The sequence below is a fragment of the Helobdella robusta genome, assembly GCF_000326865.2.
Source record: "Helobdella robusta unplaced genomic scaffold HELROscaffold_3, whole genome shotgun sequence".
Lineage (NCBI taxonomy): Eukaryota > Metazoa > Annelida > Clitellata > Rhynchobdellida > Glossiphoniidae > Helobdella > Helobdella robusta.
In genome coordinates, this window is record NW_008704501.1 from 2,992,702 (window position 1) to 3,018,229 (window position 25,528).

A 25,528-nucleotide genomic window follows, 5' to 3' on the forward strand; every position below is an offset into this window, starting at 1 on the left:
CTCTGAAACGTCATACTGCACCGGATGTTATTTAATTTCTTTTCTTTTTGTTTCAGGTAACTGTTTCTTTAAAAAAATGTCACTCTGATGTGAGTTTTTAATAATTTAATTTATTTTCGGTCTATTCCTACCAAAATAATTTGTTTTTATTATTACTGTCTATATATCATTAGAAAAATAGAAATTTTAGTCAACGTATTTGCCGTTGTTTTGTCTTGTAGAGATAACTTAATGTTAAGAAGTAAAAGTTTTTAACTTCATGAATTCGAAACATTGACTGGAACACACTAAGATAATATTTCAACTAACGTCCGCTCAAAATGACCTGTTAACGAAATGTTCATATAATTATCTTTGTCTCATTTTGATGTTGAAAATAAAAATTGACTGGAGTAACACAAATTCACAGTTTTTTTCACTAATTGAAATACAATTTGTTTGGCATATGATCAAATGAGGTGCTTTTACCAGGGTCAGTTGGCAACTGAAATATTTCAGTTGAGCTATTATTTAGGCTAAACTATTTTTTAGCTGAACGGCAGGAAACTACGAAAAATAGTTAAGCTACTTATTATAAGTTTGCAACTATAAATTTAAACTATGCCCATCACTCAATATAATCGAGCGGTTATAAATGCTTGCGCCACTATTTTCGTCGAGGTTTTTCGGAATTGTTGTACCTGACGGGAAGATCTCTGTCAATTACATGCAATGTGGGTGATGTCTTGATTCACGTGCATTTTCATACACTTATGTTTTTTGTTGATATCTCTGAAAAATGCTAAAAAAGAAAAATAAAAAATATCTACAGCATCAGATAACCCTCGGATAATTTCTTAAACATGCCTACCACCAAATCCCGTCCCACAGGCCGTAGCTTCGGTTATGCCGCTTCTGATATTTTGAATGAACTTCTAATCGAGGTGAGAGTTTTCCTCGCTGATTCTTTTCTTAAAAGACTGAAGACTTATCTTTTTAATGCATGTACGCTTCCGAGAGAACGGTTTCAAATTATTATAATCTGTTTTCAAATGTATTTCATGACTGCCCTATTTTGTGTACGTTGAAAGTGCTTTTTTAAACGGTTCGTTTTCATTTACATTTATCTTCTCAACCTTCGCTTTTACACTTGATTTGATTTTGATGGGTTAAATTTTGTTTGATTCTGTTGGTTTTAAAATTTTAAATGATACTTTTGTTTTTTATTTAGATGACACTTTTATGGAAACTAAAATAACATTTTATTGCTTAGTGAAAACCACCTTTTCGAATGTTATTTTGAAAATAAAAGCTTCAAATGAAACCAAGTTATTTGAATTAGCTTTGTAGCGTTCTTGAAGAGTCTTCATTCAAATAAATTAATTCTGTAGATAAAAATAAAGGTTAAAACACAAACAAAAAAGAAATTGAAAAATTTTGATTTTTAAAACTATGATTAATGTTTCTCCCGTTTGCACGTGAACAAAGTTTCAAGTTTAGAAATTAATGTTTCCTAATTAGTTGAACAAACTTTTGTTTAAATTGTGTTTGACTTTCATTTAGACGTTGTTCATTCGTCGTTTTCGGTGTTTTCTTGAAGACTGTCATTCTAGAAAAAAAAGTATGATATGGATATGTTACTCTAACAACGTTTTGGTAGCAAAAGTTTTTTACAAATCATAATCAATTTTAACGTTTCAAAATAAAATTTAGATTTACCTGACGATAACCCATGAAAACTTTGATCAAAAAGAACATGTTGAAACTGCCGTAGACGCAAGCAAAAGCCAGCATGGCCAGTTTATCAACGCGTACCGCATCCAATCCTGGTTTCTTTGCTGTCGAGCAGGGTTTAGCGGTCGTACATGTGTTCGGCTTCGACTCTGAAAATTTTTTAATCCATTTTGAACTTTGAATAATAATAATAATAATCAGAAATAGAGCAAAAATGTCCACAACTGACTTCAAATTAATGCGTTTAATGGCTAATTTAAATCGAGGGGTACTTCATATTTATTTATGTAGGATTCTTATAAAAATATACAAAAGTGGTGTGCTTTTAAAATTTCGTGCATCATAATCCGAGTGTAATTCACAACGAGCTCATTAACTATAGCAGAATTTAATTGTATTATAAATTGCGTAAATTAATTGTACTTTAGAAGTACTCAACTAATACTGCTTAAAAAACTGTTAAGCACTGACCGGTTTTAGTGTCGTTGTAATCAAGTAAATGTCCAAATGATGTCGTTGTAACGGTTGTTAGCGCTAGAGTTGTCGTCGGCGTAGGCGTTTCTGTGATTTTCTGACTTAGATATGGATAACTGTTGAACACGATGCTTCCACTTGCTGCATGCCAGAAACAAATTCCGATCAAGATTATCATCGATCCCAGAATATATTTGTCCTCGGTTGCAAAATTCATTTTTATTGTTATTTTATTAAAACTAATATTAATAAACTTTCATACAAAATTTAGTTTTTAAAAAATAAAATGTCTAATTGTTGTATTTACGGCCGATAACTTTTTCTTCTATAATAAACTCAAAATAATTATTTAATTTGAGTGAAGAATGTTTATAGTTTTATTTGCAGTTAATATTTTAACGTGTAGGATCCCAAAATGATTGATTGAATAATTATTTACTCACCACGAGAGTGAGATATGAGATTTTCGGAAGACTTTTACTGACCACAAATTTGAAAGTCACGCATGTCAGTATCAATGTGAAGGTAAGTTGAAGTCTGTTCGGGACCAGTTCTTGACTTACCGTAAACGAGGCAAAACATAAGCTGCACAGTGCCATCTAATATATATGTATATATATATATATATATATATATACATACATATATATATATATACATATTGTATTACAAAATAAAAAGAAAAAAGATTATAGATGATATTTACTAAGATGACGACAACGTTAAAAATGAAAAACTGAGGCCTTCTTGATGCCTTGGCAGCAACGCAAAATGATGGATGCTTTCTTTTCACATTGTTCACTTTTTTTGTTGTTGTCTATGAAAATAACCAAAATATAAAAATTTAAATATTTTAAGCGTATGAAGGTTATATAAAATAAAAATAAGTGTTTGAATGGCGTTTTGAGGTGCTAGGGTCTATGATGTGTCTCAAATTAAATGATAATCTAAATATTAAGCTGAATTAACATCAGTGATCAACTGAATCGTCAAAATTACGGTTTGTTTGCAGACTTGATAACCTTACTCTGTGTCGTGTTCAGCCTCGGCATTTGCGGCAAGTGTATCTGACTTACTTTTGTGAACAGTCCAAACAAAGTTGGTTTATAATCAGTTCATACTTCACTTTTTAAGAAACTGACTTAATAAAAGTATCTGATTGAAAAAATAAAGCAACATTAAATCTGGTAGATGTAGTCGAAACTGAGCTGAAACGCCGTAAAATTGGAATTAAACAATATGTCAAATGGGGGTTTTTCATTTTAAAAATTACATATGTGCTTTATATAAGGTTGTTGTTATTAAACATTTACAAACCTTATTCCATTTGTTCAAATTGTCGTTTAAAGCCCATTCTTGTTCTGCGCTAAATGCTTTCAAATTCAGAACGCATGGATCATTTTCATCTTCAATTAATTCTAATTCATCCACGGTCTTTTCGCTTGATGCACATATTGTCAGGTCTTGCCTATCAATAAATTAATTTCTTATATACTACTATACTACCAAAAAATGTCAAAAATATTTTAAAACGTTTGCTTACTTATCAAATGGAAAATCGTAAAGTTCCATATTTTCAAAAAAATGACCCACAAATTTTTTGGTTTCGCAAGCGACAGCGCGTCCGCTGTTATCAAAAATAACGTTATAAGATGTTGTCACTTTAACCTCGCCGACAATATTTGATATGACCATGGATGGAGTCCACTGGCCCTCCCATGACAACAACTTCACTTCCTTTTCAGATATTGAAGTGGTGATTTATGAAAATAAAACGAGAGTAACCATAAAATTGCCAAAATAAGATCAACAACCCACTTTCTTCTTTCCATCCACTTCTGGTTTACGCCATTTTGTTGTGACTAACACTTCTGCGTTAAATTTGTTTTTTATGGTGTCTATCACGCCAATTTTCAAAAAGGCAATCTTAATTTTCACTTTCATCTGCAAATATTATTGAAAATGTTGTGAATAGTTTTAATAATAGTAATAATAATAATAAACTTAAAACACACCGAATATTTGACATATATTCCTATTATATGTATAAATACGACCTATATCGGCCAAAAATTCGAATTTTCCGGTTCGGCCATTTTTAAAGGCCGAATTGCCAAATATTACAACTTCCGTTTCAGCCATCATCTTATTTTGCTAGCAGAACGACAATTGTTAGTTATTATTATTATTATTAGTGGGAAACTTATTTTGGCCATCAAGGTTGTTAAAACATTTAAAATTGAACAACAGATTGAATATTATTTTGATATGGAATTGTTGGAAAAAAGATAACGGATAAGTAATATATTATAATTTTAACAAGACATTAATTAACCATTACCAGACCTTCGATTTTTCTTTCACTGGGCGACCTGCGTTCGTCAATTCATTTGTTTTATTTTCTGTGTTACTTGCAACAGTATCTGCACTTCCATTTTTTGCGCAATTTTTTTGGCATAACTTCTCTAATGTTAGCATGTATTTTTCATGTTGAATGTTGAAGTTTACTAGAGCCTTGTTGATGTTTTCAACAATCCCTTCTATGTCAAAATCAGATAAATTCATATAAGATAATATTGTTCTAATTTTTAACTTTATTGAAAATGTATAGCAACACAATAATCTCGAGAATATGTACAACGTTCTGCGTGCTTCTTGCAGATCAATACGCCATTTGGCAAAGTTCCATATTATATACCAATATGAAGTGATAATGGGAGCTTTATATAGTTTTGCAAAAAATGGCTAAAATATACCAATAACGTATAACGTCATTTTTTTATTGTGAAATTATACACCTTAGCCATAAAACTGTATAGGCACAATTAGTGAATCAGGAAATATCACAATAAAAACTAATAGCTAAAGCAATGTTTAAAGAGTTCTAAGCACTATCCTTTCTAAAATGATTCTGGTTGTAAATATATAAATATTATGTAAATACATAAATCCATGAAGATTAGTTAGCTAATTAGCTCAAACGATAAGTTTTAGTTTTGTTGTTTCGCTTTGTTGTTTCGAAAGCGCCCTGGTTCGAATAGCGTTTATACGAAACTCAAAATCAAAAACAATGCAATCTTTCATTAAACCTTAACAAATCATTTAAGCCTATTATTCTTAGCCATAACAAATATCATTCTTTCCAGAACATCTATAACTCGCTCTATATAATTAAAAATATTTTACCAACACTCAACATTGCACCTCGTCTAACTTAATCGCATCACAGAAAGGTTCCAAACATTTCATGCACTCAAAACACTTAAATGGTCTTCCTCAAAGGCATCAATCAAATCATTCGAAACCACAGAATCACTCATCTCACACATCAAGTACGTCATTCTCATCAAAAACTTTATCGACTAAACTACATATCATCATCCAGTGACGTAGCGAAGGTGAAGCAGGAGGGGCAGTGGCTCCGGGCGTAGAGAGTGCCAAAAAATTCATTGTTACTTTATTTCAAAAGTTCTTTGATGACAATATTTCTAATCGGTTCGTACATTATAAAACCCATCCAACGCCATCATTTGAAATTATTTGTCACAAATAAGAGTATCTATTTCATGTGACCCTCACAACAAGGTAAACTGGCTAGTTTTTCCAGGCTTGTTACTGTTCATTGTTCTTATGTAGTTATACAAAAATGGAATGATTGCCTTATGGTATGTTGAGAGGGTACCAACAGACCCTGCTGCTGCCACGGGGGCCTGCGAATGCTACAAGTTTGCGGTACAAAAGTTTAGCCGCTACCAAGTGACTCATGTTTGTCAGAGATGCGTGATAATAAACAACGCAATTCAAGATTTTTTTTGTTAAAATAGGTAAACTTGTTTGATTATTTTTGGAATAAATTTGAAATAATGCTGCCGGTATGACGATTGCCATCCAATAACCATCATCATCAAGAGACAAAAAAAAGAACAAAATATTGATATATTGGTATGCTCCCTTTGCAACTTGTAACAACTTACTTAGTCCTAAAAACTTTCTTAGAAATACACAGATTTTTTCCCGCTATTTGACGTCATTCCGAATGTATTTTTTAGCTTCGTGTTATTTCAATCCAACTTAACTTAATATATTTAAAGCATGAACGTGTTATTTGCACGCCCATGCTGCTGCTAATGAATAAACAGAGCCTTACGACGATCGGTCTCCACTCAAACGAAATACACCATCCGTCATACCCATCATCATCCACTCTCTGTCCATAGACGATATTAGTCAGATAAGCCACGTTTAAATAAAATCCCATCTTAATCTTCTTGAAAATTTCAGAATTCAAAAAAGAACAAATTCGAGAAAAATATTAACAAAATTATCAGCTAATCATCTGGTAAACTTAGATTAGAAAATAAATTCGCAGCATTTTTTCACAAGTGTCATATTTTTTATGACTTAAGTATTTATAAGAACTGAAAATTTATTAACATTAACAACAGAATGGAGAGAATTGTAGGAGTAAAAATAGAGAGCAGTGAGCAGTGAGAAGTAGCAGTCGGCAACTATCTGATTGACTTGGGGTGGTGCATTCTTTCCCTCCAGGCTGAAAAAGCATCGGCAGGAACGTTAATCCTGGAAGTAACATTTTTAAACAACTTTCATTTTCATAATTATCCAAAATTAAAATGCCGCCAATTTCCAATTAATAAACGGATATCATTTCATTGACGAAGATTAAAGCGGGATTTTTGCTGAATGTTCGATCAGAAATAATGGTATCATGGAATCACATTGTATTAAAAATATTAAAAAAAATATTGAGAATATTTTAACTTACAAATGTTAATTCATTATTATTTATCACGATAACACAAGGAAGTGTACTGCACAAAAAATCAAGCGCAATAAAAATGGAAAGATGAAAATAAAAGGGAGCAGTCACCTGTGCTCATGTGTTCTATCCTTATGTTCATGCCACACGATACCAGGGTTTTGAGTTGGATAGGCATACGAAGCTCCTGCTACTGCTGCTCCTGCGGCTGGTGGTCGCCTCTCGCCAACTTCACTACCACTGCAATTTCAGATGAATAGTTTTTATCTATTAGTAGTTAATATTAGTAGCTAACAGTCGCCATCACTCATGAGTTATCAACATACGCACACACGCACGCGCGCGCACACACACACACACACCATAAACATGCTTCACTCAAACACAGGCCAAAAAATATTTAAATATGTGAAATCTGGCTCAAATATATTGCTGGAAAAAATGTCGTAAAAGCAAACTAATAAAAAGTAAATGAGCTCAATGTTTAAAGAAATGAATAAAAAGAATGGCGTAAAACCTTCTTGCAAATGCAGCAACTGTAGAATAATTGGATCTCCTGATGGGCCAGATGTTCTTCGTTGGACTGGTCCTGTTGTTGAGGTTCGTGGCAGTCCCTCTCATCATCAGGCCGGGTCTGTTCAAGACCCCCACCGTTCTATAAGCTCCTCTTAACAGAAGAACTGTTTTATTCAAACAACACAAAGTAACATTTTAATAAAACTTCATGATGACGTCTAAACTACTGTCCATTTCATAACAGAGATGCGTAAATTAATTTATCACGGGCAAAACAGTATTTCCATAAAACTGATAAACTATTTTCATGCTATCCTGGCCGAGTAATGTCACAAATATGCACACTAAAAATGATGGTTACAATCAATGCCAAATAAAATTCATGAACCAGCAAGTTGCGAGATGGTTATCTATTCAGCAGAAACAAAAGTTAGACGATGAGAGATGTGTAGTGCAGTATTGGACTGGATGGCTTGCAATTATTTACTACTACTACGAAGTTGGTTAAAACAACCTTTCAACATGCTATCCCGTGCTATTTTTAAATCTAATCTGAAATTTTAGATTTGCTTGTTCGGTTAAAATCTAGAGTTACATTTTATTTTATGTTATAACTTGCTGAAAATTGATTGAAGGAATGCAGTGACAACCTGTATCATCCCTGGAGGATGATGATGATGAGGAGTGGAACGTGTGGAAGGGCCACCTGGTGCTGCTGAAGAATCGAGTCACTCCTCTGTCGAATGGGTCTCCACGCAATCTCATCATCTCCTTCACGCGTTTAAACATTTTACAATTTAAAAACAACTCCCCTCAAATACGCAAACATTTTTTCAGCTTAACATCACGTACAATTTTATTTATTTATTTATTATTCATATAATCTCACAAACTTTCATCAACATGTTTATTAATAATAATAACATTATTATTATTATTATTATTATTATTATTGTTATTATTATTAATTGAGCAGAAACGAGAAACAGACGTCAGATCTCCTGGTAAGATGACCGACTTGCATGGGCATGACATTAGTTGCGGTGCTAACACCTTGCTGCTGATGTAGTGGTGGTTGATGATGCTGCTGCTGTTGCTGGTGGTGAGTTTGCGTCTCCAGCTTGACGAAATCATCGACATGCATGGATGGCGGTCTAGATGTGTTGGGCGGTCTCGATCTAAACATGTCCCCCCTGTTAAGACCACCCCCCATGACACCGCGGATGAACCCCCTACCACGCAGTGGAGCCACTGTATCATTAACATTATCATCATCATCATTATTATTATTATTACAAAATTGTCGTCATCAATTATCATTACACTCCATATAAATAAATATTATTAATTTACTTAATAACATTAATAGTTTTGTGATAACACTTTAATTATTATTCGTCACGTTAAGTTGTCTAATTGTGTGAGTTATCACTATCAAGACGTGAACAACGGAGATACAATTATGTACACACCATACATTGCATATAGTTGTGAATTAGTTTCTCAATCAAATTTGAAAAAAAATGTTTAGTGGATGTCTTGCAAATTATTTCATTAACTAGTCACAAAGTGGAGTGCAGAATTGTGAAAAGACGAACGTAAAAATTATCCCAGTAGGACGGGAATACTTACCGAAGGCAGCTCCACCGCTTGTCATCTTGCTGGTGTTTATCGTGTCCGTGTTCTTCCTCGATGCTCTGTAGAAACATTTCGCAACATCATTTTTAGATGGATCATGAAAAAGTGGAGTAAGTTAGTGACACGATGAATTGTGATAAAAACAATCGCACACAATAACTCAGTAATAATTCTTCATTAAAAAAGAATGTTCACACACACACAGACAGAAACAAATTGAAGTGCGAATGAAGATCGGTGGCAACAAACGTTGATAACAAATAATTAATTGATACCAATCCAAACTCACATCCGTTTAATTTGTCGGGACAGTATAGATGTTTCTGACATATTGGAGCCTTTTTTCAACTCAGCCTCCAAATCAAAACCAGGAACAAACTTTTCAACGAGTTGAATCAAATCACATTTCGTCTGTGCATGATATTAAAATTATAAAATAGGAAATATTATTTTACAGTAGTTATTAAAATTATGTATTGATCGTCGAAGCAGCAAAAGCAAAAACGCCTCCTAGGTTCACTGTGAACCAAATAATTCATTAAAATATTTACATTCTACAAAAACATAATGAAACTGGACGATGGAGTGAGAGTTTCAAAACGAAAAATTAAAATGAATAAAAGCAAGAAACAATTTAACAAACAAGTTCTGGTTCGTGGTCGAAGTCGTCGCCCATTGGTGTGGACAGCCAGTAGGTGCTGGTCAGTTGCTGCTCTTCCTCATCATCCTCCACCAGACTGTACACCGTACGTCTCTTCAGTTGCTCCAACAATGTATCGCTATCCGGCAGCATGACTTCAACTGCTTCTGCATCATCGTCATCATCACCATCATCATCATAATCATCATCACCATCATAATCATCATCACCATCATGTGTTTCAATTAAATAACAATCACCAGTCCAACTTAGGCAACAAAATATAGATAAAATTTTTTAAATTATTGTAATTTTAAAGTATAACGCGTAATTATTTTTATTAAATTTATATTATATTCATAAAAGGACAAACTCATTAACTATTCTTTCTGAAAAATCCACAATTTGTCCGAATTATTTAAAATGATTGCTTTTATTCTTTATAAACTTCGCACCATGGCACTCATCAAGTAGCCAATATGTATAATATTGTCAACATAATTTAATGGTCATTTCAAAACCTAAGCCTAACTTACACAATTTTAATAACTTCGATTCCATAATCCCACTTCCGTGTTTGAAATAAAGAAGCACACTACACGTGAGCTTTGAAATTATTCATTAAAATGTTAAGAAGAAATCTTAAATAACCTGGTCTGCTGTCAGGCAAACTAGGTGTTTTGAGGATGGTTATCAATGCGTGAACCCCTGCATGCACTGCCTTCAATCCGTCCTCATCTTTGGCGTATTCCTTCAGTGAAAGTATTTAACACGTTATTTAATGATAAATTTCCAATGTACAATTTTCACTCTTCCAGATTTTCTTTCTGGCAAAGTTGTGAAAGTAGTAAGAAAAAAACAAAGGTAGAATCTGTAATAATGTAACCGAATGACATGAATAACCTGTTCTGCTGCATGTTTACAGCGAAATAACTGAAGACCGCAAACAAAGCTAAGAAGAGGAAATTATGAATTATAAAGTAGGACAGCCAGGACTGATTCGAGTGAAGGAAATGAAAGATTGATAGATGGTCAACGTAACTTTCAACTCAACATCATTGCACTGACAATTTTTTTAATAGAAAAACTCTTATAGTAACAGAGTCTTCAACCAACTCACAACATGTTTTTTGATATTTGTTCAAAAAAAAAGATAGTCATATAGCAATAAAGATTGCTTGCGTCTATGGCAAGATGTTTATCATTTACAAACAATTTCTTGTCATGGTCATGATATAAAATGAAATAACTAACAAAGAGAAGAACATCCAGGTCGTTGAGTGGATGGTTCGCCATGCCAGCATCGTCCTGACCAATGGAGGGCCAGCCAAGGACCTTGCGAACCTCATCTTGGCTCATCGTGTACGTTCTTAATGGTTTGTAGCCTTCATTTGTTTACAAGAATTTGTAATTAAAATAAGAATTGATCGTTTGCTGAAACAAATCACTTCTTATATTAAATGGTTTTGTTGGAGAAAGGAAGAAGTAACAGATTAAAAAAAATTAAGTTTATGGGTCGATTAAGTCCAAAACTGTCAGACAATTGATATGGAAAAGTTTTCATCAAGCTGAGCAGAAAATAAGAAATGCATGGCGATGAACAAAAAAAATTATTAAAGACACCAACCTGTCTCAACCGTCATTTTGTTCTCACTGTTGACATTTTCGCTGTTGTCATCAATAGCAGTGTTGCAAGTCAATTGTTGGAGTGACTGTGCTGGAGGAAGAGTGGTGAGGTACTGGATGAAATCAGCTGCCGATGATAAGGTGGTGATGCAGTCAGAACTGTCCTTGCTGAATGTTGCGTTGATGTGCATGAACAGGTTGATGAAGCAAGTGGATACTTCTTCCATGGCCCTACAACATATCATTTTGTTATGCTGAAATCTCGAGAGCATTTCATGATTTTAACTTTTTAAACGTTAACAAGAAGAAAATTCTTTATTTAGAATACACCTCTATTTGAACAATTATTATCTAAATGAAGCACTTAAAAATGAGAACACGATTGGCGTAAGCGCACCAATAATATCCCATTTTATACATTTCTAATTGAGAATATAAAATGAATGTTAATTCAAATGTTGAGTTAGAACATAAATGCAACAAGTTACCGTTTGACCAAGTAGAAGCCGTAATCGTGTTCAAGAAGGAGAGATAATGTCCTGAGTGAGAGGAGGATGGTCGAAAATTTGTGATCCCTATTGCCAATGTGCTTCAGGAGAGCCAGGCATATGAGACTGATGTGCTCCCTCGACGGCAAGCAGTTGGATAGCTGGCGATTTTTTTAACAGATAAATTAATTAATTAGTTAGTTAATTAATTAATTATCTACTTACTGATTTTGGTGAGAATAGCATATTAGATTAGAAGGACACTTTTGATTTGAATGAATGAAAGTTTATGAACTTGAAAAAATGTACAAATGAGTTTTTCACACTTTTTTACACTTTTTCACCTTTATTTCAAATGAACTTAATAAAAGTCAAATTAAAGAAAAAAGAACCTTCAGATCAGAATCGATGATGAGACTAATTTCGTAATCACACAAGCTTTGAAATATTGTCTGCATTTAATAAAAATTTAATTCTTTCAAACTGGTTTAATTGCAATTAATTTTTTACTGTAAAATGTAAAACAAAACGTAAAATAATATAAACAATTTCATATCGTATAGTCAGTCATTTCGAATACATCAAAAAATAAACTGAAAGTGAAGATGAATGCACCAACCAAAATTGCCTCTTGAGCTTGCAGGTGTGCAAATTGGTCGGACACTACGTCGAGAAGAGAGATTAACCGTCCAATAACATCTCCATACATCTCACCTGCATCACTTAAAAATGCAACAAACAAACATGCAAACAAACATACAAACAAACAAACAAACAAACAAACAAACATACAAACAAACAAACATACAAACAAACATATATACAGACAAACATACATTCGTTCGCATCATTGTACATGATGCGAATGCATAATATTTGCTCTCAAAATAACAAACAAACTCAAAAAAACGCTAAGGTACAAAAATACATACTTTGATTTTAAATAAGAGAGAAATGAGCATTTGATAGCAGGCTGGCTGACGAGGAATGAGATGAGACTCAAAATCCTGTAAGTTCGCGGGGAGGCTTGGCATTCGGGCTGCTCACATTTGATGTTTGTGGTTGTTGCTTTGTCGCTGGCAGCTTTCGTGGAAGCTGCTTGGTCCATGGAAGGATCCATACTTTCTTTCAAAATATCTATAAGTGAACTGCAGGAGAGAGAATAGAAAATTACAATAAATAAAATGTATTGAAACGAAAGAACCTAAAATCAAATAAGACGAGGAAATGAAATGACGAGAGAAGCAAGTATTAGAAAAGACAGTAAAGAAATACCTGACAACGATGGCAGCCGTTGCAGCAGATAAGTCAGCAATTTGCCAACAGACTCTTCTCAACAGTTGATTCAATGGCTGTATGGTCGTCGCTTTTTATTCAAAATATTTGAAATTAATAACCACCAATAATAAATTTCAAAATATAAAGAGTATTCAAATAAAAAGAAATTAGATAAATTCATAAACATTTCTAACTTAAACATTTTTGAACATAAAAATTTAATAAATCATTTTAATTCAACGTATTTAAATTTTGAACTAGGTGACACTTAATTTGGACATAACCAGAATGTATTTATATATCTATATTTTTTTCTTAAACTTTCAATTATATTATTATTATTATTATATTATGTTATTCAAATCCCAGCGTAAACATCAGCTTTTAAAAAACTGCAGAATTATTTTTTTAACAAAAAAATTAAAGTCTTTTTTAAAAAAACAACAAAATGCTGATAGCGTTAAAATGCGATATGAACTAAACAAATCAAGAGGAAAGAATGACCAACTGACCAGAGAGGACTCTAATGATTTGATGCAGGACAGATGCATGCGACAGTAACTGGACAGCCCACCTCTTCCTCATCAGCAGAACTTCATCCACTTGCTTCGAGGTGATCTCCTTCAATATTTATTTTATACATTTAGCGTCATGAAAAAACTACAAATATTTCTGTCTAGTAAATCAATTAATTTTATTTTGAAGCATAAAGCCACAAAAAAAATTGAACAGAGAAGTAAAATATGAATGAATGAATGAATGAATGAATGAATGAATGAATGAATGAATGAATGAATGAATGAATGAATGAATGAATGAATGAATGGATGAACGATAGAATGAATAAGAGAATGAATGAATGAATGAATGGATGGATGAATGAATGAATGAATGAATGAATGAGAGAATGAATGAATGAAACAAACATCAACCTGCTTGACTTGCAAGGGCAGAGGCAAAGGCAACAGCTCAGAAATGAGAATGAGACCACTGAGGAAGGTGCACGGTAAGGATAGAGTGTACTTCAGAACTTCTCCAATCATCTTGCTCCAAAGTCCATCCGACCCAACTATAAAAAATTTCAATGATTCATCTGTTTTAAAAATAGTTGAATCGAATGTCGCAAAACTTAAAACTATTTGATTTTAGCTAAACGTCTCAGTCTAAAAGTAAAATACAAATAATCTGATTTTTCAAGCAATAAAAAAAATATTACATTTATTCCTAAGCGCCCTGATCATCATTTGAAATAACTTCTCGTCTCATTCAATTTTGTTAACAACTATTACTAATTAAATGGTCATAATTTTACAGTCAGAATAAGCTCAGTAAACACAAATTTTTTATACCGTGTTTGTATTTAAATCAATCGAAAATTCTTCAACTTCAAATTATCATTGAAAAAATAAACTACCCCAATCAAATGAAGAATGTTAAAGAAAAATAAATGAACAAAATTGGCCGGTTTACACGTCAATGCAGCTCAAAACTTTTCACGCACTAGTTCAATTGTTTCATCTGTTCAAACTTGCTGACAATCTTCACGCTTATCTTATTAGTAAAGCAAGCTGCTCGAAATGAAAGCAAGCTGCTCAAAAAAATGATTTCTCAACTCCCTCCAAGCAAATGTTTCAGACGAATAAATTTAAAAATGAGCAACTTATTGACTGTTACGAAACAACCTTCGTTCACGGAATCGATAATCGTTGGTTGAGTGTAAGCCATCAGGATGTCCACAATCAAATTTTGAATCTGCAAATTAAAAATAATTAAGAAGTTAACATCGTAATGTCTGAATAGGTTACTTTAAAAAAACATTTTAAACAAATCTGCTGGCATTATCAAGTTATTCTAACAACATAACAAAGAAAATTATACAAAAAACAATGACTTATAATGAACTTGGTTTTTTTTCTGCAACTAATACACTACGGTGTTTAAAAAGTATGCATAGGTTAGTAACAATAAATAGAAATAATAAAAGATGAGATGGTTTATTAACATCAAAACTGAGCAAATCATGTTTGTAGAGGCAGGCAGGCAGGCGAGTATATATCTTGTATATATGAGTATATATGAAAATATCTTATAATGATGGCTAATTATCAACTCATAACTTCAAACAATATACAGACAATGTGACTTTGTGAGATTCTGAGTAAGCGAGGCCGTGAGTCATTTAAATATTAAATATGCTGCCTTGTAAATTTAACTCCAAGAAGGCGATGGCTGATTTGTTTGCTGCAAAAATTGATTTGTAATAATAAAATATAACAGAACGATGTAAATTAAATGATAGACCTTCTGTAACTCAAGTGGGAGCACTCCCGTCTGTGAGGTTGAACACATGACTGTATGTATGCCAAACAAGCCAGCAAGTGCTGACAAGTCTGCAAACTGTATTAACGAAAAAATTAAAAAAATTATCAAAGACAATTAGAATGATTTAAACCAATTATACCGTGAATACTGTAATGCTTTAAATTTATCATCTACAACAAGAAATCAGTACTGTTTCAATATGAGTAATGAAGAACAAACATTAACAGCCACAAAAAATAGTCAGACAGAAAGAAAGACAGACAAATTGATTGATAAAGACATACAAACAAACAAACAAAACAGGCAAACAAACGAGTAAATAAATAAATAAACAAAAATGCTATTTCCCTTACCTTAGTATCTCTAAGAGATATCAGCTGCGTCAGTATCGCCCTCATCATCAGCAAGATGGGCTGCACCACAGATAGCACCAACCATTTTCTGGTCGGGGTCATTGAAAACCCCAGCTGCCATGGCAACAGCAATAAGTTTTTCACTTTCTTTTGAAAAAAAATATGAAAAAATTTTGTTTTGAACAGGGCTGCATATATTTTTGAATTATAACGGTAAAATACAAATTATAAGTTTTATTATAAAATAAAATGATAACAAAAAATAATATTAATTCTGCACTGATATATGTGCCAAAAGTTTAAATCAAAACACACGATTAAAAAAAGAATGAAATCAAACCAGCAGAATGCTTCCGAACAATGACAGGCAGTTGGCTCCGAACAAATTATTTAAAACCACTTTGTATTGAATTTCTCTGAACATGTCAACTGAATAATTTTTGTTAATTTTTACAAAATAAATTTGAAAAATATAAAAAATATAAAAAATTATCATAATTGCTTAAATAAAAGTGCATCAGCCTTGGCATATAAAAATGACATTGAGTGCTTTCAACGCTAACAGACATAAACAGCTGCTGGCCTGTTTGAAAACGTGGAGTAAGCTTATCTATTCTGAACATCTTACACCAGGTTTATCAATAAAATTTTATTTTTTGGCTAGTTCACATAATAAATATCGTTATTTTAAACTTTTTAAACTCCTATTTGAAAAATCGTCAGTCGAGTTTAAAATTATAGATGAGACTTAAAGAAACCTTTTCAATCTCGAACGCAACCACTTGGATTTTAATTTTATAATGACCTTAGCCCACTGCTGCTAAACTCTTTCACTTCAACATTTTTGAATAAAAATGATAGATAACCCAGTGAATAAAAAAAAAACTTGATGATGTGGTCTTCTAAATTATAATTAATGTTAATGATACTTGAATGAACCAACCCTCCTGGCAATCATTTGATTGGATGCTCAGATGTTTCAGCACTCTCAAAATGGTGACAGCGCTTTTAGGAACATCTTGCATATCATCGGCATGCTGCCTCAGTGCTGTCAGTAGCTCCAAAGCAAGTGTCTGGCAGTTTTCACGCGCCGCTGTTTGTGTTCCGATGATTTTCAATGGAGATATCCAGTCGTACAGTTCCTTCACCTGTTCATCTGCCTTGCCAGACTTCAGTTCTGTACAAATATAAATATCATTGAAGTTAATTCATGTGTGAAATAATATTGACAAATTTGAAATAATATCAATACACATTTTAATGACGTTTTTACATTTGTGATTTCACGTTTGGTCTACTATTGGATTTGTTGCATGTTGAATTATTTGCTTCAGACTTTAATTATAAACTTCAATTGAAAAGTTGAAGTTTGGCAAGTGCAGCTAGACCTGCCTATGCAACAAAAAAGGAGCACTGAGGCAATAATTTTAAATCAGACCTATTCGCACGTCACTAAATGGAAACTTAAAAGGATTTTCATAAGTAAAAGGATTTTGTTCAGGACGGAACATGAACTATTTATTATCTGTTGTGAAATATATAACGATAAAATATTATTAATTCATTAGATTTCTAAAAATGTTTCTCGCTAATGTTGACCACGTCCTGAAAAAGGAAGAGGTTCCCTTATGGTGATAAGTGTCATGAACAAAATCAAAATATTGGTGCAGTTTCAACAAACAAACGAACAAGTCAAACAAAAAAAAACAAGCAAATAAGCAAACAGACAGATAGACAACAAACAAATCAAAACCTTGTTCAACGACAGCCAAGAGTGTTTTGCAATTTGTAATCAGCCACCCCACTTCATCTGTGTGCTGAACGATGATGAGGACGATGGAGAGGACGTATGATATGCAGACAGGTGAATGCTTCTTCTCATTATCTCCAGCTGGAATTTGGTTTCAAAAAATTATTCATTAAAACTTTTTTAATTAGACCGTTGTCAGCGAGGTTATCTGAACTATTAAATAAATGTTTTTGATACTTGTTAATGTTTGAAATTCTTGAGTAATATATTTTAGAATGTCGTTATTGAAGTAATTATTACGTGTAGAAAGAAATCGCCCACTTACAATCTGCTTGGATGAATGAAATGAGAGTGTTGATGTTATCATTGGATGTGAATACGTGGACCAATGCCTCTTTTCCTTGGAAGGTGAAGGTCATTGAGTACAGGTTCAACATGACTGCGAGAATGGCTGTATCGTTGACATTCTGATCCTCACACAACGAAGCTAGTGATGTGATGTGATGTCATCAGTGATGTGACGTGATGTGATCAGTGTTTTAGTTATTTTAGCTGTTATAGTTATTTTCAATCGGCAAGAATATATTCAACTACAAGTTACTTTTTTTAAGAAAAAATCTATTAAATGTTAAAACAATTTTTTATAAATTTTCAAAACTCAATGCTGAAAATAAAAAATAATTTTAACATTCGCTGAAAAGAGAATTACAAATGAAATGCTAACCTTTTATGTGGTACTCATTAAGCTGGTCAATGTATTGGATTGTCTGCAGATGGTAGGCCATGAAGAGTCCAAGCTGGTTTGCTGCATTCAACTCCCTCTCATCATCTTGACAATAATCCTTTTAGAAATATAATTTTATTTATGTTATAAAAACCAAGTACACTGCTGTCACTGAAACAAATATATGCTTCATAAAATATTCATCTATTCAATTTATTTCCTAACATTTAAACAACACTAATCCAAATTAATTTAGTCAAAACCGGTGTTTATCAGTTCAGTTTCATATTAACTCTTACAAAAATGATAATTAGTCTTAACCAACAAATACTCGGTTTACATCTTACAGTGTCGTTCTATTAATATAGTCGGCATGATCTTGCGTAGGTGAGAAATAAGAGCTATCACGCATAATTATTACAATATCGATTATGTTAGTGGGTCATTACACTAACTAAACCTTCAAAGTGTTCCCCGCCAGCATGTCAGCCTAACAATCCTATTGTCTCAAACAATTTTAATTTTCTTTTTTAATTTTAATTTTAATATCAGAAGTTACTGAATAACGGGATTTGTTTAATTTCATGAAATTACGTAAAACAGAAGCATATTAAAGGAAAAAAATTAACCAACAGATGTTTGGAGTAAAATTCGAAGAATTCCATTGGTGGCCTCTGATTTGAAGGTCAAAAAAAGCAGCCCTTGATGCGAGGTGGTGAGCGACGTGAGGACGTTTTTGAGGCTCATGAATATGGATGGGTTGTTGTTGGTCAGTGGAGATGACAGCAACACGAATATGCACTCTATCAGGTTACTGCAACAAACGTTTTCGTTGGTATTACTAGCATGAGTATTGAAAATTTAAAAAATGTTTGAAATAACAATAATAATAATAAAATAATTATAATTAAGTATAACAAAATTTGAAAATTGAAAGTAATTGATACAAAGTCATCACATTATGCTTCAGACAAAAATACTTCAAAACTAACCAAGTATCAAAAATATGGATAAGTGCAGAGAGGGAATTGAGTGCATTTTGCCTCTTGTATATCACAAATCGCTCTGGCTGTGCCTGAAAAAATTAATAAAATTAAAATTCGCAAACATTATATACAGTAATTCATGAATAGAAAACATGAATAAATAAAATTAGTCAAAAAAAAAAACAATAAAGCAAGTTACTTTAAATTTATGTAAAAACATTACAAACAGCCTTAAAAAGTAATGCAAATTAACCAGTTGATGGTGACTTTGTAGGGCGGTGTGAACTTCATCCAAGCAGGCAACAATCATCATGACTTCCTCACTGATCTCGTCATCATTGGTCTTCATCAATCTCATCTCATCGTCAATTGTGTTGTCGTTACTGGAATCCTTCTTCTCCGAGCTGGAAGATGTAGCAGCAACATTCTTCTCCGCTTGCTTCATGTCACTCGATAAACCATCCGATACGACTTCATCCATCTTATCAATATCCTCGCTAACGACGTCTGCATTGTTGTTGTTGTTGGTGGTGGTGTTGCTGAATTCATCAATGGCAGATTTGTTCTGAAGGCTTTAGGAGAAAATAAAATTCAATAAAATTAATTAAATCACACCTCTACAAAACTGAAGTGGACAGTAATTTATAAATCATCAAAAAAATGATCGAACAAAATGGAATTTGTTGGTGGACAACAATTACCTGTATGAAAGTAAAAAATTGCAAATTATTTGTGTTTTTAGAGACAAATCCTTCAGTGGGGATGCAATCAGAAAAGCTCTTTTGTTCAATTTCCATCCATTAATAGTTTACCACTTGGCAACTATTGTATTCAAAGTATCACTCAAACATATATTGATAAATATATTTTGAGTAAAAAAGCAGAACCAAATTATTTTTTAATGCTCCGTTTAGTGCTTAATAACTTGAATGTGGAGAGTTAAATCAAGAGAAAATGCAAGTCCCGAATTCCCAGAAGGGAGCTGATATGACAGGAATGACAGAAACATTCATGAAAATATTGCACAATCATTTCCATGTATGAATGATGGAAGTTTAAACAAATTACAACATGCATGAACAAAGCAACAGAAATGAATAAATAAAATGGATACAAACTTTAGCACATTCTTGTACAACTTTGAGAGGACCTCGTAAATGTGAACTTTCTTCAAAATTGATTGAATCCGCAATGATAAAATTTTCCGCTATTTCAAAAAATTATTAAGATGACATAAGTATATTGAAATTAATTGAATTTTTTTAAAAATGTTTGTAGTTTGTTATTCCCATCAGCCATCTGCTTCTAATCTTGATACTGTCGCAAGCGAGCAATGTTCAAATGTTCTAACTTACGCTCATAATTATTCATTTCATCAGGTTGAGCTATTTTTAACCATATATATGAGAAAAAGAGAGAGTGAGAGAAATAGAGGGAGAAGAGGGTAGAAAGAGAGAAAAAATGAAATACACTTTTAAATGATACATACAATTCTTATAAATAAAATCCAACTAAACTGACAATCCATTACCTGCTTTTTAAGCAATATTCCAACCATGCTTTGGTAAGGAGTTTGAGAGCATGCTTCGGTCTGCAGTGGTTCAACAAATTTTGTTATAGTAATTTTAAAAATATTAAAGTATGATATAAAGTAAAATTTATAATATAAATAATAATAATCAATGAGCTCCGTCCATGAACGTGAACATTCAGCACAAATGAAACCTTTCCATCCGAATGAGTTGATTGCTTGCGGATGAAAGCATCAAGTCCTACTTTGAATCTAATAGATTGGTCTATGGATGCAAGGATGAGTGACTGCAGAGAAATTGATGGAGACATGTCATCGTATGCGTTGAGGAGCTTCTGCTGGACATTCCTTTCCTTATAGAGAAAGAGGTTTCATATTAACACAATCACAATGAGCATGTAATTAGCGTGTAATTAAACAGAATGTGCAACAAATCGAACCATCATGATGCCAGCAATGTGACTGTCACAGGTACACAGACATCCGAGCAGTTTGATGATGGCTTTCAAGTACTTTATTGAGAAGTTCTTGAATGAAATTGCCTTCAATCCATTTTCTAAATTGTCACATGCCCAGTCAATTAAATATTCCACATCTGCATTGAACGAAATTTATGAAAATTAAAAATAAAAACTGATTCACATAAAAGGGATAATCATTTACAAGATGTTAAAAATAATAATTTATCAAAATTTAAAAATAATTTGTTCACTAGAAGAATTCGCCCAAATAAGTAATGCATTATTAAGATAATATCACAACCACCATCAACCACCCCTAACATCATCATCATCACCATCATCAGCATCATTGAAACCAACTTTCTTTCAACTTTTTAGCTTGACTGATGAACACAAGACCGGGCAGGATGTGAGCAGGCAAGGACTCCAGCGAATCAACGAAGCTGCTTGTGGTTGGGGTTCAGAATAAAAACAATCAGCTAATTGACTCTAATTATCAAGTTTATAAATTTATTTTTAATTGGAGAGGCACTGTACTGACGACCTGGCCGATGTTCAGCCGAAATTCGACATTTGATTCAGGCCGAAAAAGCCTAATAAAGCCATTTCAGCATTTTTAATATTTATTTTTCCTATCGTGACATTTATTTGGTAAAAAAAAATTTTCAAATAAAATTAAAAATATTTTCAGAAACTGACAATTCATGCTGAGCTCCCTGCTTGAGATGTTTGATGAAATTCAAGATGAACAACGACGATGCTGGCATTTGTTCGTCCTCAATCTCATCCAGTACAACTTCACCGCTCAGTAATTTCAATTTTTCCTTCTCAAATTCTGTCAATGAAGGGTCTGCAAAAGTCTGGAAGTATATGTTTAAACAATATGTGAGTGAACTTGCATTGTTGGGCTATGTTTTAAGATTGCGATTAAAATTAATATCTAAGACTAACTAACTGTTTTACAGAACGTAGTTTTGACATTTATAAACAGTAAGATTATTTTAATGAATATCATATAATATTCATCATGTCTTCATTATTTGAACGATAAATTATATCATTAACATTGTTTTGAATAATACGAATAATGAAAAATTAATGAATTCAAACTTCAAGAGAGGCAAGTTCACACTGATAAGGATTAAAACTTGATATGGATCCGTAAGTCCACGTGCCATCATCAACTCCCTCCCAGTCTCCTAACTCCACCTGATCAGAAGAATAGCACAATTAAAAGAGGTAAATAACAAAATTCTCGAATACCGAATTCATAGAAAGAGTCAAACTTAGCCTGATGATTTATAACTCTGAATCTTAGAAAGAAAAAGTTGTAAAAACCTCCTGGGGCAAGCAGCTGACATATTGCAAGTTGTTCTCGTCAGATGAAATTTGAGAGTACTCGCCATCATTCTCCTGTTGCAAATTTATAATAAACATCCTTACAAACCAGTGGTACAGTCAGCATACATTAGACATACGGACATCAAACAGCATATTAAACGTATAAAACAAACAACAATAACATATGCATATTAGGCAAACGAGCAAGCAGCATACTGTCAATTTTTTATTGAATGTGTGTTTTATGGTGGCTAGTTATTATGCTAATTATTTCAAATGTTATTCGGCTTTTGGCTTCGACCGAATTCACCATTCGGTACATTTCTACAGCCAAGTGCCAGCCTGTGCAAAGAAATGATAATTAAACAGCTTTGGATGAAAACTCACAGGGATCTCTCCGTCAGATAATGCTCCATATATGTCCATGTTTTCATCAACCACGTCACAGCCATCTGCTATCTCTCCTTTTAAAAACAATTATACGAATTCTATTTAATTAAATGTTAATATTATCATTTAGAGTTTAACGAAATAGTTTATATATAAATTACATTTAGGGTCACCTCGATAATTATTGAAATAATTAGGTTAAATAATTCTTGCCATTTTGTAAACAAAAGTGAGGATCATTTTTAATTGAAATAGAAATATGATTTTTTAATAGAAGGTATTGAATAACATTAAATGTTATAAGTATGATAATTAACAAATCTGATTATAAAAAATAACCGACCTGGCTCTGTGACATCCTCCTCGTCATCGAAATAAATGTTCGGCGATGAAGACCTGCATTTCTTGTGCTGCACTCCTCCCATCACATCTCCTACCAGTTCTCTCTTCTTACCACGAGCGTTATTCTCAGCAGATGCTGATCATCGAAAATAAACATAATTCACAATTCATAATTTACAATTCATGATTCACCATATTATAAGTTTAGAATTTTGTGAAAATTTTGACTGGATAATTAGTTTTAAAATAAATTGGCACAAAGCAAAATGAAATGAAAAATTTCAAAACAGCGAATGCAGACAGTGATAAGAGCAAAAGAAAGTGTAACACAAGCACGCACGCAAACATACATACACCAATAACAAAGACCAAAGCAAATTATCTTCAGTCTTTACATTTTAAAATTATACAAGTACAATGCGTTAACTATTCAGTCAAAAAAGCTTTATGCATTCTTACAAAGATATCTAACCTTTTAAAAGTAAATAAATATTAATCTAAAATATTGTTTCTGTTTTAAAATTGACGAGTTGAATAAATATTTGAAAAGAATTGTTTGGAATCTTGAAAAAATATCTAAGAGAACAAACAACACCAACAACAACAACAACAACACACGTTTAGACGGCATTTTCCTCGAGATCGGGGGTTGCCGTTTGGCTACCTATGATAAAACCGAAATACCCCTCGACGCCATCCACATCTGTCACTCGCCTCAGTATCACGCAGCCCCGCTTTCACCCTGTCCTTCTCCACCTGCTCTCTCCATCCCAATCGCGGACGACCCCTTCCTACCACTCCTTCAACCTCGAACTTCAACGCTCGCCTAATCCCGACCCTTTCATCCCTTCTCAACACATGTCCATACCACCGCAATCTCGATCTCCTTATCAATGTCACAATGTCCTCATTCAGTCCCATCATTGACATCAGCTCTGTACTACTCCTCCTATCCTTCACTTTAACCCCACACATCATCCTCACCATAGCTCTTTCAGCCCTCTGCAGTACACTCTCCTCCTCTCTCCTCAACACCCAAGTTTCACCACCATATACCATCGCTGCTCTCACACATGCTTTATATACCCTCCCTTTCATCTTCACTGACCATTTCTTTCCACACAATACCCCACCCAGTTCCCTAAATTTCATCCATCCCACACGAACTCTAGCCGTAACTGCGCTCAAACATCCTCCATCCGCATTCAGCTTATCCCCTAAGTAAACAAAGCTTTCCACTCTTTCAATACCACCACTCAACCCCGTCCTTGCGTCCGTCCTATTAATCACACCATGAACACATTTCTTACATTTGAACGTGCCTTCCACCTTTTTCAGTGCCCCCCTCACACCCCTACATCTCTTATGCACCCATTTCTGACATCCTATACACAATACCGAGTTAGCCTTCACTCTCCTATCACATATCCCACAGGGGTCTATTTTACTTATCACTCGCTCCCTACCTTCCCCACTCACCATTACCTTCGTCTTACCAATATTAACTTTTAACCCTTTCTTTTCAATAACACTTTTCCATCTGTCAAATTTTAACTGCAATTCTTCCATGCTATCAGCCATCAAGACTAAATCATCTGCATACAAAATCTCAAATAACAACCCCTCCATTATGTTTCCACACACAACATCCATCACAATTGCAAACAGAAACGGTGATAACACTGATCCTTGATGCACTCCTACCTTAACACTAAAAGCGTCCGACATCCCCCTTCCAACCCTCACCTTTGTCTTTGCCCCTTCATACAGCTGCATCACAGCTTTAACAAGTCTCTCATTCACTCCTTTCTTCCTCAACGCCCATTCAATGACCTTCCTCGGTACTCGATCAAAAGCCTTTTCTAGATCCACAAAACACATGTACAATCTTCGTTTCTTCTTTCTATAATTCTCCTGCAACATTCTCACCATGAACAACGCATCCACCGTTCCCCTACCAGGCATAAACCCACACTGCATTTCATTAACTGTCACCATACTTCTCAACCTCCTCTCAAGCACCCTCTCCACTACCTTCATTCCGTGCTCTAGTAATTTCACACCCCTGTATGACCCACAATCTCTCACATCTCCTTTGCCCTTATACAACGGCACCAACACACTGTGTCGCCAATCCTCAGGTATACCTTCATCATCAAACATACTGTAGCAATCTCA

General features: G+C 33.5%; 4 protein-coding genes across 4 annotated transcripts in view; all 4 read right to left on the bottom strand.

Moving 5' to 3' along the window:
• Window positions 1-1,241: 1,241 nt before the first annotated feature.
• HELRODRAFT_161280 (hypothetical protein) lies at window positions 1,242-2,404 on the bottom strand (the record flags this gene model as incomplete). The annotated part of the gene is made up of 3 exons (XM_009021212.1): window positions 1,242-1,343; window positions 1,699-1,862; window positions 2,185-2,404. 3 exons carry the CDS (start codon window positions 2,402-2,404, stop codon window positions 1,242-1,244), a joined length of 486 nt encoding a protein of 161 aa, XP_009019460.1.
• Window positions 2,405-3,365: 961 nt separating this feature from the next.
• On the bottom strand, window positions 3,366-4,752 carry HELRODRAFT_161281 (hypothetical protein; the record flags this gene model as incomplete). Its single annotated transcript, XM_009021213.1, has 5 exons — window positions 3,366-3,395; window positions 3,505-3,655; window positions 3,731-3,924; window positions 4,006-4,131; window positions 4,534-4,752. 5 exons carry the CDS (start codon window positions 4,750-4,752, stop codon window positions 3,366-3,368), a joined length of 720 nt encoding a protein of 239 aa, XP_009019461.1.
• A 1,697-nt stretch (window positions 4,753-6,449) lies between these two features.
• HELRODRAFT_188559 (hypothetical protein) lies at window positions 6,450-11,656 on the bottom strand (the record flags this gene model as incomplete). Its single annotated transcript, XM_009021214.1, has 11 exons — window positions 6,450-6,765; window positions 7,076-7,204; window positions 7,482-7,644; window positions 8,131-8,251; window positions 8,472-8,731; window positions 9,113-9,177; window positions 9,408-9,529; window positions 9,762-9,925; window positions 10,410-10,509; window positions 11,013-11,143; window positions 11,386-11,656. 11 exons carry the CDS (start codon window positions 11,654-11,656, stop codon window positions 6,696-6,698), a joined length of 1,596 nt encoding a protein of 531 aa, XP_009019462.1. The 3' UTR covers window positions 6,450-6,695.
• Window positions 11,657-11,868: 212 nt separating this feature from the next.
• The window catches only part of HELRODRAFT_161283 (hypothetical protein), a gene marked incomplete at both ends in the record, with an annotated part of 18,100 nt that continues 4,440 nt past the window's right edge, over window positions 11,869-25,528 (bottom strand). The window contains 28 exons of the mRNA XM_009021215.1: window positions 11,869-12,033; window positions 12,265-12,324; window positions 12,492-12,594; window positions 12,805-13,020; window positions 13,148-13,238; window positions 13,663-13,771; window positions 14,083-14,243; window positions 14,833-14,902; window positions 15,452-15,547; window positions 15,826-15,972; window positions 16,166-16,254; window positions 16,769-17,002; window positions 17,579-17,716; window positions 17,901-18,062; window positions 18,300-18,417; window positions 18,933-19,113; window positions 19,292-19,374; window positions 19,539-19,857; window positions 20,404-20,453; window positions 20,817-20,876; window positions 21,011-21,169; window positions 21,257-21,411; window positions 21,638-21,723; window positions 21,977-22,137; window positions 22,388-22,486; window positions 22,616-22,690; window positions 23,006-23,082; window positions 23,352-23,486. Of these exons, the coding sequence (XP_009019463.1) occupies window positions 11,869-12,033; window positions 12,265-12,324; window positions 12,492-12,594; window positions 12,805-13,020; window positions 13,148-13,238; window positions 13,663-13,771; window positions 14,083-14,243; window positions 14,833-14,902; window positions 15,452-15,547; window positions 15,826-15,972; window positions 16,166-16,254; window positions 16,769-17,002; window positions 17,579-17,716; window positions 17,901-18,062; window positions 18,300-18,417; window positions 18,933-19,113; window positions 19,292-19,374; window positions 19,539-19,857; window positions 20,404-20,453; window positions 20,817-20,876; window positions 21,011-21,169; window positions 21,257-21,411; window positions 21,638-21,723; window positions 21,977-22,137; window positions 22,388-22,486; window positions 22,616-22,690; window positions 23,006-23,082; window positions 23,352-23,486 (3,599 nt within the window). The remainder of the gene's footprint in view (window positions 12,034-12,264; window positions 12,325-12,491; window positions 12,595-12,804; window positions 13,021-13,147; window positions 13,239-13,662; window positions 13,772-14,082; window positions 14,244-14,832; window positions 14,903-15,451; window positions 15,548-15,825; window positions 15,973-16,165; window positions 16,255-16,768; window positions 17,003-17,578; window positions 17,717-17,900; window positions 18,063-18,299; window positions 18,418-18,932; window positions 19,114-19,291; window positions 19,375-19,538; window positions 19,858-20,403; window positions 20,454-20,816; window positions 20,877-21,010; window positions 21,170-21,256; window positions 21,412-21,637; window positions 21,724-21,976; window positions 22,138-22,387; window positions 22,487-22,615; window positions 22,691-23,005; window positions 23,083-23,351; window positions 23,487-25,528) is intronic.